Source organism: Thermobia domestica, chromosome 2, assembly GCF_964235325.1.
Source record: "Thermobia domestica chromosome 2, izTheDome1.hap1.1, whole genome shotgun sequence".
Classification (NCBI taxonomy): Eukaryota; Metazoa; Arthropoda; class Insecta; order Zygentoma; family Lepismatidae; genus Thermobia; species Thermobia domestica.
In genome coordinates, this window is record NC_137455.1 from 242,117,665 (window position 1) to 242,133,877 (window position 16,213).

Consider the following 16,213-nt stretch of genomic DNA (forward strand, 5'->3'; position numbering starts at 1 on the left):
ACCATTTGGAATTAAAGAACAGGAATTAAATAGGATTAACATTTTGTTTCCGTTCTGTTTTTAACTTTAATATATTAGAACGATACACTCAATGTCTTCTTGCTATTTTTGTTATGTGATATACGTAGCAGACAGTTTTCTTTAGTTACATTTCTCTCGAAAATATGTTTCATTTTGTTTGTGCTATAATGCAGTTTCCAAAGTAAACCGGTTTATAAATGAAAAGCAGGAAAAAGTTTAAGAGAAATACAGAACTGTTGCATTATTATTATTATTATTATTATTATTATTATTATTATTATTATTATTATTATTATTATTATTATTATTATTATTGATATTGATATTTTTAAAACATTAGAATTACGTGCTTACGAGGATTCGTGTCGGGCCCCCTCCGAATAGAAAACCTGGATACGTGTCTGCACTGAATGATAGATGTATGAGTCAACGTGTAGACGGGCGCGCTAGGCGATATACTCCAGAGCATGAAAAATAGATTAAGACCACAACTTGCAGTTCTTCTTGCCGATTGGTGCTTTCTGCAATGATATATCGGATCATACGGTATGTGTAACAAAGGATGGTCGGATAAGCGAGACCATGGTGTATTGGTGTTTCACGCACCTAAACCTGTAAAATGTTTGTGTAAACGATTATCTTTCACTCCCTAGCTAAATTTGTGGGTATGATCACACACCTTGCCTCATAAAGTATAGTCTTATAAAGAAAAAATATTTTTTTAGCTAAAAGCTAAAGGGAAGTCAACTTCAGTAATTTACTTTAGTTTTTTCTTTTTTTTAATAATGGCAAACTAGTCCATTTCATCACGATAAATCACGTTTGATACTAAGATGTCTTTTTCTGTCCGTATATATCCTTTACATTTTGTTGGAGACAAAATTGTTATTTTCCCAAGAAAACAGGGTGAGAGAAACTATACAACAACATGAACTGAAAACAATAGCTATTACCAATAATACTGTAATCCTGGATATCAATAAGTTGTCCTTAGTATATTGCTTCGGTTCTTATTAACATGAAAAAAAAAAAAAAAAAAAGGGATTGGATGGGATTCGATGTGGTGTCAAAGTAATAAAATAACTATGAGTCCGCCACTCTATCCACCTAACCACAGAGGCTACGTTGTGTTTGTTCTTTTTTCTTAAGAAATAACTTCATAACCATGGTGCGTATCGCTTCGAACCTTAACATAAGAGTTTTTCTGTTTAATTCTATATTTTCGTACGACATCTTAGCTACAGAAGCTAATTTATATTTGGCAGGCAATCTACACACTAGGTTTTAACCAATAAATGCAACATTTTAGTCCAGTATCCAGTTCCTTGATCCATCTCCTCGACTCCCCTACTGAATTCCCTCCGCAATCGTGCTGTGCTACTGAAAAAATCCCTAGAAATCATCGTTGCCAGTATACACAAAACCGAGCATAATTTTGTTTTTTGTTTATATTTTTATTATTTTATTATATATTTTGGAAATATCTCCTTAGATGGATTGCTCTCTATTATCTCCACATACTAATAACTCAATTTTACCCATAAACGTAAGGAAAAAGGAATAAATACAGAAAATCGTGAGTTACAGTATACGCGCTTTTTTTTTTTTTCGCATGGGAGTACATGTTATAATTTTGTAGCTTCGGACACTTACATTTGTTCGGGAACATCATCGTCATTTACCCTACTGTCGTGAATTTAATCAATTTGTAGAAAGAAATACCAAGAATTCTTTGAAAACACATATTCGAACTTTTCCGACACCTCCATTTTTCCAACGCCTGCTGAAAGGTATTCGACTCTTCACATATGTGAGACTCGCCTTCAAAGACAATCCCCTTGTTTCAAGTATTTTAATTATCCTTGAAGTACACATGAAATTCAAATGAATAAAAACAAGTTCTTCTCTAATACCGTTACAGGGTGTCTACTGGTCATGAAAGTCATGAAAGTCATGAAAAAGTCATATATTTTGCTTAGTGGTCATGAAAGTCATGAAAAAGTCCTTTATTTACCCAACTGGTCATGAAAATCTGAAATCTCAGAGTATATTTTTATACTTCATACTTTTATACCTCATACTGCATGTACTGAAACAGTTGTATCAGGTCAGTAATTGTGAGAATTTCCCCCACTAGTTAGTGCTGGCCAACTGGTACTTTACTGTCTTCCTAGCTGCTCCCCATTTCATCTTCTAGTCTCTGTAATATAGTAACAACTTTTTACTGTCCAACTTTCTGATCTGCTATTTCTTTACTTCTAAGAAATGTAAATTGTGTATTTTTGGGCCTTTAGACTTATGCAAATAATATTATTCGTTTGAGTTTGCAGATTTTAAATTTGATGATCTATTTTTTTAAAACGAATTTCTTTTGTAATTTGTTTTGTCTTTGGGCAGTTCTCTGAGTGCTTAATTTTAGACAAATTTCTGCTAGATGGATAATTATACTCAGAATTAAAACTTCAAATACAGTTGATTCACTGGTAAGAGCAGGCCCGTATTTAGGTAAGTGCTATTCTGTGCTCGAGCACAAGGCGGCAGAATTTTAGATTCTTTCTTTAAGATTCACAATAAGTGATATTTAAGACTAGCAACCCGCATAGTTCCGATGCACCACTGATGGTAGGGGTTTATTATTACTAATGGTAAATTTTTATCGCCATGGTCATGAAAATTTGAACAAAAAGGTCATGAAAAGTCATGAATTTACTTTCTGGTATTCCAGTAGACACCCTGCGTTAGTACTAAGAGCTATTTGCAGTTCTTTGATGTAAATCGCGTCATTTGCATTAAAATTTTTGCAACTATTTCAATATTATATAGATCATTTTTGGCTATAAAACTGAAGACCCTCCCTTTTTCATATAGGAAGCTACATCTGTACATACCACTAACACCCGATCATATGCAATACCGGAAGGCGACAGAACAGTCATTGAAAAGAGTGCAATACTTGAATGGTTAACATTGCCCAGCACACGCAATAAAGTAAATAAGAATTCTCCCTCTTTTCTTCAATACCAAGTATGCCGAACACAAAATTCGCCAGTCACCGTTCCGAAATCAGTAGTTTCATCCTGTAACGGACCGTTTCTACCGATCCGCTTGCAGAGTAATGTATAATGAACTATTCTGTTAATTTTCACTTTTGTTTCAAATTTTAAAATGTCGACTGAATTATATTTATTTTATTTGTTATTCGCCGACATTATGTCAGTCTGTGCTAGTTTGTGTGTATTTATTGTTTGTTTATTATCTTGTGTTTATGAATAATGAAATATATATTTAATTTTAGTTGTTAATGTCTCTAGTGATATGCTATGATATTCTTGATCTGTACCTAAAATGCTGTAAATTGACTTTGTAGGAGATTTAAATAATCTTTGAAAGTTTTGTAACTAAAATGGAAAAAAATTGTAGTGATATACATTGTGTAGTCGTCGTAAAAGAACAGGTAACGATAAATTACTTTGAAATTAATTTTGTTTGATTTGGCATAAGAGGTCTGTGGAAATGATGTGTCTGTAAAATAATATCCTTCTGGAATCCTAAAGATAACATTTGCTGTACAGAAATATAAAGGATGTACTTCTAATTTATCATTATCAATACAAAGTAAGTTGTTAAAGTCATCATCTTTAGTTCACGACATGATGTCTGAAGACACGTTAACTTGACCATCCGATGTTTTATCACAAATGCATTAAATCGTATCAATGTACTTATTCATTTATGCTGTAATTCAGATTTTTCCGTTCACTAATATAATTGTTTCTTAAAAGAAGATTGAATATGTTAATTAAGTCTACGTATGATTATTTAGTGGCATATTTCTATAGTATTGCAACGATGAACAGAAGCAATTGTATTAGAGTACATATGTGAGGTTAAGTCTATATGAATTGCAACTAAGATGATATGCAAATATGTTTGTAACGCTCACATTGATTTTATGGTCGTTGGATAGTCCGTTCGTGTTACATACCTGTAACAGTCTGTCACGTGTTTAGTGTACCTACTTGAAATATTGCCTTCTACAACTTAAATACGTGTACATTAAATTATGATTTACAGATTACATCCGATTATCCATCTTTTCCGAGAGCCACACCGTCGGGTTTCCGAACTCGCAATCTTGATACAGTCCTGTATCAAAAGAAATTTTGTTTTTTCAAAAGTAGAACAGGACTAATTTAACAAAATTAGTTACTCCCCTCGATCTTCGTCTACATGAGGAAGAAAAGGGCGTACCATTAATCCAAAGAAACCCAAATACTATTGTTCGTTGCTTTCTTTCTTAACTCACTCAAAGTTTCATTGTATAACTCCGGGGTGTTTTTTTAAGGGCAGATTCATTTGGTAATGTTTGTTTAGTATATTTTTCTGAAAATTCTGCAAATTCCTTCTTTTTGAGTTTTTCCAATTGAATATTTGCTGACGCCATAGCCCGACACAAGTCTTCGCTGAACTGAGATCGTTGAGATCCTGATTTGTTAATTGATGCTTTAAATGAAGTTTGCTGTTCCTTGCTTTCAGTTTTCAGTTTCTTGTCTTTTACGTGCTTTGAAGTCATTAGATGTTGAGTTGCAAGTATTTCGATTAATGACATTTCGTAGCAGGTGCAAGATCACTGAGGCGTTTTGATGAGAGGAATCGGCGATAATGAGTCATATTTCCATGGTGACTTACAAATTGTGATCTTCTTTGAAGCAGAAACCATGTAACATGCAAAATCCGTGACTATCCGAAGCCTATTCATTACAAGTGAAACCATACTGTATGTTTTCAAGATACTGTTGGTGCAATGGACACGATATTCACACAGAATGTTAGAAATTTAAGGAGACAGCCTGATTTATTTTTCGTTTATCTTTAGACGAGATGTGCTAAGTTATAAGCGAATAAGAATGAAAGGGAACTATTTTATTGACAAATTTTTAAAACATTCCTCTGTTATCTCCTTGTTTTTAACATTATTTAAAGAGAATTTATATCAAAGTAAAGACAAGACCATTTAATTGCAAATCAAATGGTATAAATCGTCTTATTACTTTAAGATTGAGTAAGTCTAGGTTTTTGCCAGGAAAGAAAATCTCATATATAAAGCGGAAGTTATAATTTTCTGCCAAACCATAGCGGTCGAGTTGCGAAAATTTGTATTAGCACTTATTTTGATATGCTGAATACAAACAAAGAAATTTTTAGTTTATTCTGCCTTATCAGAATGCTTGCTTGTTAGATTATTATTATTTTATGCTTACTTAATAAATACAATATACAGTGAAACCTGTCAACTTCGCCACCTCTCTAAGTTGGCCACCTGCTTATCTTGGCCTAGTTCGTCTTGAACCTGCATTTTCGCATAAGACATTCGTTACTTACTACTATGTAAGTTGGCCACCTGTCTATCTTGGAAGTTGGCCACACTGAAGCAATGTTCACCCTATGAAAATGATGATAAATTTACCTTCGTATCTTGGCCACGAAAAATACAGTTTTGTTATTTTTCTTAACTCTTTCGAATTCCCATATGAGAGGCAGATGTTCTGTATTCGTGACTGGACACAAAGAAGCATAGATTCGCACGATTTGTTCTTGGAGGTCAATGGCCAGAACACTACCCTCATAAAGAGGTGGTGAAGGAAGATGTGAATAAGAAAAAGTACGTACAGGAATTCAGGAAATGGTTGTACGTATTTGTTTATCCTGTCTGTTTTGGTAAAACCATTAGCTATATCAACTCCTCTCATCAGTGGGGAGCTTTAGTAATTCCGCATAATTCTAAAGGTTAAAACTAACCATCTCAATTGTCAACTATTGGCTGTCGGCTTGTCAAAAGATAGCGGAGCTTTTGAGATATGAATTCCCCTCAAGATTTTCTCAAAACATCTTTTGCTCCGAGGGAAACAGTTCTAACTCATTAACAAGAAGTAGTTAACTACAATATTAGAATGTGCATATCTGCCAAAAAGAATAAAGAAAATATGTCTAGAATGAACCACCATTCAGTAAAACTGAAAAGAAGTCATATAAATTGCATATGAATTTCTCAATTTATAACAGCTTTTCTTGTTTTCAATCTGAATAGCTCAGTGTACTATATCAATTTCAATAAACTCCGTACATACACTTCTATTTCATGGTTATTTGTGTTATTGTGTTTTCAGTCCGAATAATGCAATGTACCAGATTAGTTTTCAGCAAGAGATAGGTATGCACATACATTAAACATACTATCAAGGACGCCGATCCTGGAGGGACCAAGCCCCCCAAAGCTCATGTGACCCCTATTTTTTTTATGAGTATACAATATTTGGTATAATTTGAGTGTAATTTGTCTTAAAATCTTCATATATATATATATATATACCTTCAGCATCTGAATGCCCACCCCCAAATTTAGAGAAATCGGCGCTCTTGCATACAATAGTAATATTTTCTAGTACTGTATATTTTTATGGTTACTCTATATACATTATTTATACGTAGCTGTCGTGCCACTGCTTATTAAAATTTTACAATCAAGTGATACTAAAAATCCTATTCTAAAACTACACAAATCACACATTTTCTGTAAGTTGACCACTTTTCGATGGAACCGATGGTGGCCAACATAGACAGGTTTCACTGTAATTGTAATATTATTTTTATTTTGTTTCTTTGATTTGGATGAGGGCTCACGTCAAATAATTCATAACTGAAGTGTACGAGAAAATTAAGTATATATCCATAGTAACAAAAGTAAACGCAAAATCTATAGATGAGACGAAATAATAATAATAATAATAATAATAATAATAATAATAATAATAATAATAATAATAATAATAATACAACACCACCACCACCGCCGCCGCCGCCGCCGGAACGTTTGCTCTGTCCTCTCTTAAGTGAGTTCCCGCGCACGTATTTCATTATTTCATGTAGGAGTTGCACTTAGATATAGATTAGTGCATCACTCAAGGGGGGCGAGCTTTCTTGCTAAGGGGTCCTCTTTATCTCTAATTTATTTCCGTATTTCTTCTGTTACTGACCCTGAAGATGAGAACAGTGTCTTTTCTAGACACATTAGACAACGAACACCTTTTATTGGATAAAGTTCAAAATGATTGAAAAGACAATTTCATACTATGAGTTTCAAAATTTCAAGCAGTCGTGTTCTGAACTGTAATATTGTCTTAGGATATGGGCTTTACAGATGCTGCACTAATTAAAAAGTAATTTGTAATATTTACACGGAATCAGAACCTGCTGACTGTTTTGTAAAAGTATCAACTTGCTGCATATTTGAAAAGGGCAAAGCGTTTTGATAACCCTTCCTGAATGAAATTTATCATATGAAGGATATCATTACCTGTGTTCTTACTATTGTATTGTCAAACACTACTAATATACAAAACAGCAGTACTTTTACTTGATGGATGAAGTTATAATTTTATTAATGTTTTGCCAATATCGGATATTGTGTTTAGGTACAAACTTCATATACTTAACGAAGTGCGAAAAATTGTCGATAAGAAAAAATTAATTATGTTATTAATAGATTATAACACGATTCTTTGTTAGCATACTTGCCAGTTAACATTGTGGCCAGCCGTTTTCTTTCCTTTTTTGCGTAAAGTGCAACTTAGGCTCAAGGAAGTTGGACCCTCTTTCTAGATATAACACGAAACAATTAAAGCACAGCATGAAAAACAAAAGAATATTTTATATTTTGCATTCTACATTCGTCACATACTGGAGATAATCACTGCATTTCATAGTTTCTATGAGTTGGAACGGTCAAGTTACCAGTGCCTTAATTTACTTTAAACATTAAATCATACTTTAATCATTGTCAAGAGGAATCAAAACTAGCATAAAAAAGAATTAAAACAGAAAATGGGGAGAACGAAAGAAAAAGAAACAATAAAGTTCAGCCTATGCGCAATTTATAGTTTGAAGATTAATTTCTTGAAAATTGATAAGCAACTATTTTTCACAATTTACTACATTTACATATCATTAAATCAAGAAAAAATACTAGAGCGTGAAATCGACTAAAATCGATACGTCAGTATTCACTTAATTGTTGGATGTTCTAGTTATCTCGTTAATATATATTCGATTTGAATGTAAATTTTATTTTACAGGTCATCTAGTACGAAGTCGTGGATGTAACCTTAGAGCTAGAATAGGAGACTCTGTCTCAGTGGAAGATGTAAAAAATTTTTGGAATAATATAACTGACATGAAGAGTTCATCACATTTGGAGTCGATCCAGGTAATTATTAAATGTAGTTTCCATTGCTTACATTTATTTATAAATGAAAAAATGTGTGAATATAATTTTTTTTTCCATTAATAGTACCTAGACTAAGGAAAATGTACAGCATATAGCTCTCTGGTATAGAGAGGATGGGTTTGTTAGTAGATGTTTTACAAGGCTTTTCAGTTCTTATTTTTATTTGCATTTGGGCATTTTTATTCTGTCTTTGGTATTTTGTGCAGAGACGAGATCCTGAACTGAGTCTATCATGCCACTGTTGGCAGTGTAAAAGCACATAGCTTAGTGTGTCAGATCAGTACAGTCAGAGCTAAGCTCGAATCAGTTATTTACGTATTTAGTTTCAAGGTTTTACATTCCACAGTTTTGTTGTTTTAAGGAGACGGTGAAAAATGAATAATGATAATAATACACGAAGTGATATCAAAAAGTTCCGAGACTAGTTCACGCCAACACGCTAACAGATGGCAGCGCATGGCTGCACGCACAGTCAGGGAGCATCGACCTTCAAAAATCAGTGTGCCAAGAGACATCGTCCTGTGTACATCCGGAGCTGTGCAGCTGGTGGTATTCTGACCACGTGCGTTACCGTGTCTGCAATTTCATCATGGACAATAAGTTAGAACAACGAGCGAATGTGAAATTCTGTGTGAAACTAGGCAAATCTGCCACAGAAACGCTTGACATGACTCGGCAAGTGTACAGCGATGCTGCATTGAGTCGTTCGCCGAATGTCCTCCCTCAGACGCTTTAAAAAAACTAATTATTGACATTCTGGTCCCTGGGGACGATTTAGTGATGCACAATACCGCGAATATCGAAAAAGACAATGAGCATGCGCTTGGTTGAGCTGTAAATCTGCCTAACCTTTTTCGGTCGTGGAGATAAAACTCTTTCACTGTGAAGATGTTCTTTGTGTTAGGGTCATATCCGTACACCCAAGTTTCGTCACTGGTAATGATCCTCGACATGAAGGACGGGTCATTCACGGTACGCTGACAGAGTTCTTGGCAGATTTCGGCGTGGTGGTCTTTCTGCTTCTGGGTCAGTAGCCTAGGAATGAACTCGGCAGTATCAGAGTGCATGTTCAGGTTACATATGAGGAAAAATTTTGTGGATTGCTCTCCGACGATCCTCATACACAAATTGCCGAATGGTTTCAACATTTTTGGGTGTTGTGCTCGTTGAAGTTCGTCCCGATCTCTCGTCGTCTTCCAGTGATGGTTTTCCGCTCTTGAAGTTCGCGTGCCTGTCCAACACCTCGAACGACTGATTGCAGCATTGCTGTACACTTGCCATGTCAATAATATCAAGGATCTCTGTGGCGGATTTGCGCAATTTCACACAGAGTTTCACATACACTTGATATTCTAACTTGCTGTTTATGATAAAATCGCACTCGTGGTAACGCACTTGGTCAGAATACTACTAATTGCACAGCTCCCGATGTACATGGGACGATGTCTCTTGACACACTGACTTATGAATGAGCTTCTTCGTGGCTAAGCGGTTAGCGTACGCACCTTTGGCGTGGGAGACCCGGCGGGAGCTCATGTGATTCGAATTCCACGTTAATCAGTAGGTCCCGTCTCATATAGCCTCGCTGCCGAAAGGGACGTTAAACTCAAAATCAACTCAACACTGACTTATGAAGGTCGGTGCTCCCTATGACTGTGTGTACAGCCTTATGCTGCTATCTGTTTGCGTGTTACAGAACTGGTCTCGAAAGCTTTTGACACCACCTCGTAAATGGTGAAAAAGCAGTAAAAAATATGCATGCATTGAGCCGGATTTAAATCGGTGACTAACATTTGCAATCTTCATCCTAATGCGGGATGGAACGCTGGAAAGAACAAATGGCCATTTGTTCCTTTCCAAAGCAATAAAATGGCAGTCAGTTAGGTGAGTAGTTTCTTCATCGCGAAGTTTTAGAAAATGGAGGTAGTTGTTCAGTTCTTAAATTTAAACTGTTTAAAGTTGATAGTATGTCTATGTTGCACTTGAAACTAAATTATGCTTTAAGTTTTATTTACACGGAAACTAACAATTACTTAAAGAGCAAATTACGTGAGTGTGTTTCGTAACGTTGCAAACCTTATGTAATATTCCCCTGGAAATATTAATTTGTTAAATTGGGGTTTAAGCTGTGACTAAAATATTTAGTTCCGGGTGTAACCTCTTCTGTGCTCGTTCTTGCCGATAGTTCGGAAGATACGAAAATAATGGAAAGCCTGAACAACAACATCGTTTGAAGTAAACACAACCTCGAGCTTTTGAAAACCCTGTATCCAGTATACTTTTCTGATATGAATTAGCCATGGACGGGGGAAGATTTCATGTCTTCTCCGGAATTATATGTTTTAGACTAATATTAACACGAAGGAGGTTATATATGAGTTTTAAGTTCTTTCTACAGTAGATTTACCAACAGAAGTTTGCTAATAAGAAGCATTATTATTATTATTATTATTATTATTATTATTATTATTATTATTATTTTGAAGAATATGGGACAAGAGCTGTTTTTTTAAAACTTCACTTCGTCTAATTAGTCGTGTCTCTAAAAATCTGATTCTGTTTACTGTCCTTTGAAGACTGAAGAGGTCATATTTTTAACACCGAATTTAATTAAAGTAATCTGAGTTGCTTTTTTTAATTTTTAATCAATATAGAAATAAAATCTGCACAAGATTACTTTCAAATGCAAAAGTAAGGTTACTTTGATATGATGCTGACAAGGGAACCTTCCGAAAATGATAGTTGCAGTGAAAGATGTGACCTATGTCAATTGAAACACCTGTAACAGAGATGAGTATTCCCAAAAAATTAGCTGCCCACAGCAATAGGTTCAAGAAATATAAGGGGTGGAAGTTCGGGAAACAGCAAGGTTGGAAAAGTGGGGAAAGTGTAAATTCCGCAAAAAAAAAAAAAAAAAAAAAAAAAAAAAAAAAAAAAAAAAAAAAAAAAAAGGGGGGGGGGGCACGGCAAAATACAATGCTGACAAGTGATGCTTAGAAAGAGACTTGCCACAATAGGGAACAAATGAAGGCCACCAGTGGGGTTAACAGTGTTGCCAACTGCAATGAAAAGTACATAGTTTGCAAAGAGCATTATATGAATTCAATATTCAGTGCAATATTCAGTGTCAACCTGTCATGTAGAATATAAGATATGACGTGTATAATCAGTGGTACAATCTAACAAAAGAAAATAGAAAAAACAGAAGTACGAAAAATACGGAAAAGACGGAGTTGGCCATAATGCGTCACATTTGATCACAATGTTCAATGTCATATTAAGACGCAACATATATTTGTGGCGGCCATTTTGAAAACCATGCTTCATATAGCAAATGTTTCCTATAGTTGTTGTTGCACATTCCATGATCTATCGAAAAAGGTACCACTCGGTCCCTGTTGCCATTTGAAAGTTTGAAGTTGGCTCCTGGGGCCCTATGATGGAGATCCTGGAGGCACTTGCTTCTCACAGACTTTTATCACCCCCTGACATTGGTACATTCCTGCACAACTGGATCCGTTACATTTTTGTTCGTTTCGCGAATCTTTCAGGTCACAAAGTTTGATGGGACACCCTGTATATTCCCACATACGACCCAAGCATGACATAATGTTCATTACTTCTATTATCGGTTGTTGGCTCAACCCAACCATTTCATGTTCCCCGACTTGACTTTGCATCAGTCACTCCGGAAGTTTCTTTTCGTGAAGCGAGTGTCCTAACTATATTAGACTTGTCTGGATTTTCATGGCCAGTGCTGCCAACTTTGTTTTTCTGTTCGACTCGAGGTACGTCGGTTTCTTGCATAGTTGGTGCTTTCCTATTTTGTTCATTCTAATATGTACAGCTCGTGATCAAATGTGGCGCATTATGGCCAACTCCGTCTTTTTCGTACTTCCGTTTCTTCTATTTTCTTTTGTTAGATTGTACCACTGATTACACATGTCATATCTTACGTTCTACATGACAGGTTGACAATGAATATTGCACTGAATATTGAATTCATATAGTGCTCTTTGCAAAACATGTACTTTTCATTGCAGTTGGCAACACTGTTAACCCCACTGATGGCCTCCATTTGTTCCCTATTGTGGCAAGTCTCTTTCTAAACATCAGTTGTCAGCATTGTATTTTGCCGTGCCTTTTTTTTTTTTTTTTTTTTTTTTTTCGGAATTTGCACTTTCCCCTCTTGTCCAACCTTGCTGTTTCCCGAACTTCTACCCCTTATATTTCTTGAATCTATTGCTATGGGCAGCTAATTTTTTGGGAATGCTCATCTCTGTTACAGCTCTTTTAATTGGCATAGGTCACATCTTTCACTGCAACTATCATTTTCGGAAGGTTCCCTTGTGAGGAGAAAATACGTTATCTTAATATATACAACCGAGTGTAGGACTACATTTCAAAATTTTGCGTACTACGCTCCGTAAACAACAAGAAATGAAAGTGGCTCATTCGTCTCATGGAATGATGACACTTTTTCGTGTTATGTCTGGACACACCAAGGAGTTTAGTTTTATACGGTCATTAGCGACGAAAGAACTAAACATCATGCCACTAGCATAAAGTGCCCGCTTGGATAAGTTTTTAATTACGCTTTTTATGCTAATTTGAAAATGGTGAATCCGTGACGGATAAAGTATAAAAATAGCTTCATTATGCTAGCGTTTTCAAAGTAGTATGAAGAACGCAGTTAGAAATTTATTCAAGCGTGAACACTTTTTACTAGTGGCATGTTTGTAAGTTCTTTAACATGACTAGTATGCTTCACAGGCATTTATTACGGCGATAAGAAGAAATTTTCAAGAAAATATTACATGTTAAGAAAGTTTTTTTTCTCCGATTCCTGTGTGGTTTCATTTAAAAGCGTTACTGCTTGTTTAACTTGTTCTTCTCGAAAGAAGACCTAGGGATCACAGGAATTTGGTCTTTCTATGCATTTTTCCGCGGCAATGGATTAGTTAACGAAGTTGGCGGTGCTTCTAAAAGATGAGTTTGGAATGCTCTTCATTTGTAAAGATATAAAGTTGGGCTCAAATTGTATTACTGAATGTGCTAATGTAATATTGAAAACTATTCGCTGTTTTCTGATAAGAAAAGAAGAAATTCAAGTTTTCAATTTGGAACTCAACGAACTCTGGAATGATTTGCACAAACAGATCGTTTGAAATCACTGCAAGTGTTTTAAAGCAATAACAAAATCTCTCTTACTATGGAAAAAAAATATGACCTCAGTAACTCTAGTTTCCTCATGAGAAGTATTTCGGCATTGGATCTCGCAGAAATGTTCTCCCATTTTGAAAAAGTCAAACGATGAAGTTAATTCTCGTTCCGTTCCTTCAGATACTGAACTAAGTGAAGGTGATTTACAGACAAGTATTTATTAGTGACATAATTAACATGAAATATATATATAGATATATATACACACATTTGCGATGTCAGTCAGGCGTCTGAGAAACGAATATGATATAAATGAAATTTCTAAAACTTCTTTGAAGTTATGGGGCGAAGTACACAGCTTGTAATAGAGCTGGAGGTCTTTTGGAATGAAATTTGCAAATAATTTCTCATCCTCAATTGAAATACAAATCTTAAACAGAGTGCTATATTGCTACCTACCGTTTCCCTCGGGCGCTGGCTTCTGGAGAATACCCTAAGAAAACAGCTGATAATAATTCTGGTCCAGGCTCATGTTCTGTTCAGGCGCAGACTGATGACATTGAAATACAACAAGTGATTTGACATGAGCAACGTTGATGCTTTTGAGACTCAGGTTGGATTATACTTACTTTTGCGTATGCATGCGTGTACATATACGCGACTGGCAAGCCGACTGCACGCAGGGATTCATACACACATGAATGAAGACGATAGTATTTCCTTAGATGAATCCTTATTTATTAAATAGGCATATATGTGGATACGGAGTAGAATGAGAAATAATAACAACACACAAAATTTTCACTATACAGAGCTTGAACGCTCAAACAGAAAAAGTTGCACTGACGCAATTGAATAAACGAAATAATGAAAATAAGACACTTAATATTGCATAGTAGACGTAGATATGCACACACTATATAAAAACACTAGAAACATAGCCCTTCTATTCGGTATCTTATTATTTGCACTGATGTGAGACTTTCACTGCGTAATTTAAGACGAGAGGAATGGGGAGATACAGGAAACACTAATCCATGATGAGATTTCTTGACTCCGAAGAAATGCTGTACTCCAAAAGACGGTAGTTAACTTTTTCATTTAACACCAAATAAGACTCCTATCGTGTACTTAATTATTCATCGTACTCCACTTATATTAATATAGGGCAAAACTTTTCGTTCCTTCTTACTCTGACGGCTTAGGCTCACGCCTCGCTTCTCCCAACGCTTGGGAACCTCCCGTTCACTATACTTATGGTTGGTAGTGCGTTATACAAAATAATAAAGAAATGTCAAAATTTTCTGCATTCTTACACAACACAAATATGACGCCGGTATAATGGAGAGCACTGGCAACACATGTTTCGGTCCCGTGGGGATAAAACTTGGAAGCGATAGTCAAACAAGTGTTGCAGTCTGAACTGGCAGATTCCTCCTATGACTATCAGATTTTTTTACATTACTATTATACATAAAACAGTTCAGTGGAAAGGAGCGAACGATGGTAATTGTGAGAATGAGTCATTTCATCTACGACTCCTACAAGCCATGAACACTGTTCTCACGGTAGGAAGGATGACGCAATATGAGTGCGTGAGAACACAACAGACGACGAGAAGCTGTTCACACACACTATCAACTTCGTGTCCAAAAATATTCCCAACTTTAATAAATGTCGTTATGAAGAAAGTATATATGGAACAGTCATAGTGGCGAAAACCATAAGTTGGTAACTATTTTTAGGGAAAGAAAAATATGGGTTTGCTACTGCAAGGCACTTTGTCCAGACGATAAGCGTTGTATTAGAAAACAACAAGTCCTTTGTTCTACCGTGAGAAATGGTAAAAGCAACTGAGGAACACCTGCAGAAAGAGTTAAGTTTCTCACCAGCAACAAAAATAGTTTTTCTTTTCTATGAGTAAAATAATGATTTCGTTGCATGAATAAAAGTTAAAAAAGAAATACACTGTTCGTCCAAAACGTAGTCTTGTGGCCAGGCTGACGGTCACAACTTGGCGATCCGCAAGGTAACAACACATTGCGAGTTAGCGAAGTAATGTGTTGAGAATCCTGGATAAGCACATATGGGAAAATAAGTTTGGAGGCTTATAGCTTCTTTTCGAAATATGGAGTTGGCAACACTATTCTTATTTCACTGGGTGTGGAGGATTATGGGATAAACACTAGCAACACTGTTTTCGGTGAACACTTTTCGCAGTGAATAATTAAAATAATATAGATTTCTCACTATGAATCACTAGGGCTATTTATTTGGTTTAAAACACAGTTGATCCGGAAGGATGGCTATCAGCTGATTCCAGATTCCATGAGTTGTTCCTGAAACTTCCATATCCAGATGTCTTCTTTTTTCCCTCTTCTGCGATGAGAGTTCCAATTGGTAAAATTCAGTTTTCTTGACAATTGGGGATATGGGGTGCGAAGACAATTGTAGCACATGAGTGAAAGCCTCTCTCTCTCTCACTCTCTCTCATTCTTTTTTTTTTTTTTTTTTTTTTTCCACACTTAGAATAAATATTCTCACTTCACTGTGAACATTTGCTTTAAAACAAGCTTTGTATATTCACTATTTGTTTTCACCTGTATGTATGAAAATGTTTATAGGGCTATATAGTTTTGTTTCTATTTATTTATTTTTATTTATATTCTTAGTTCTTTAGTTCTTCTTTTTTTCAAAAGTATTCATACTTGAATGGTTAAAATATTTAAATGAAAATTGACAAAT

General features: G+C 35.4%; 1 protein-coding gene across 4 annotated transcripts in view; it reads left to right on the top strand.

Annotated features, from left to right (window-relative positions):
• The window catches only part of Mfe2 (peroxisomal Multifunctional enzyme type 2), a 638,089-nt gene that overhangs the window by 224,272 nt on the left and 397,604 nt on the right, over positions 1-16,213 (top strand). For all 4 annotated transcript variants that reach the window (XM_081748535.1, XM_081748534.1, XM_081748536.1 and 1 more), the window contains exon 8: positions 8,154-8,284. In XM_081748535.1, coding sequence (XP_081604661.1) covers positions 8,154-8,284 — 131 coding nt within the window. The remainder of the gene's footprint in view (positions 1-8,153; positions 8,285-16,213) is intronic.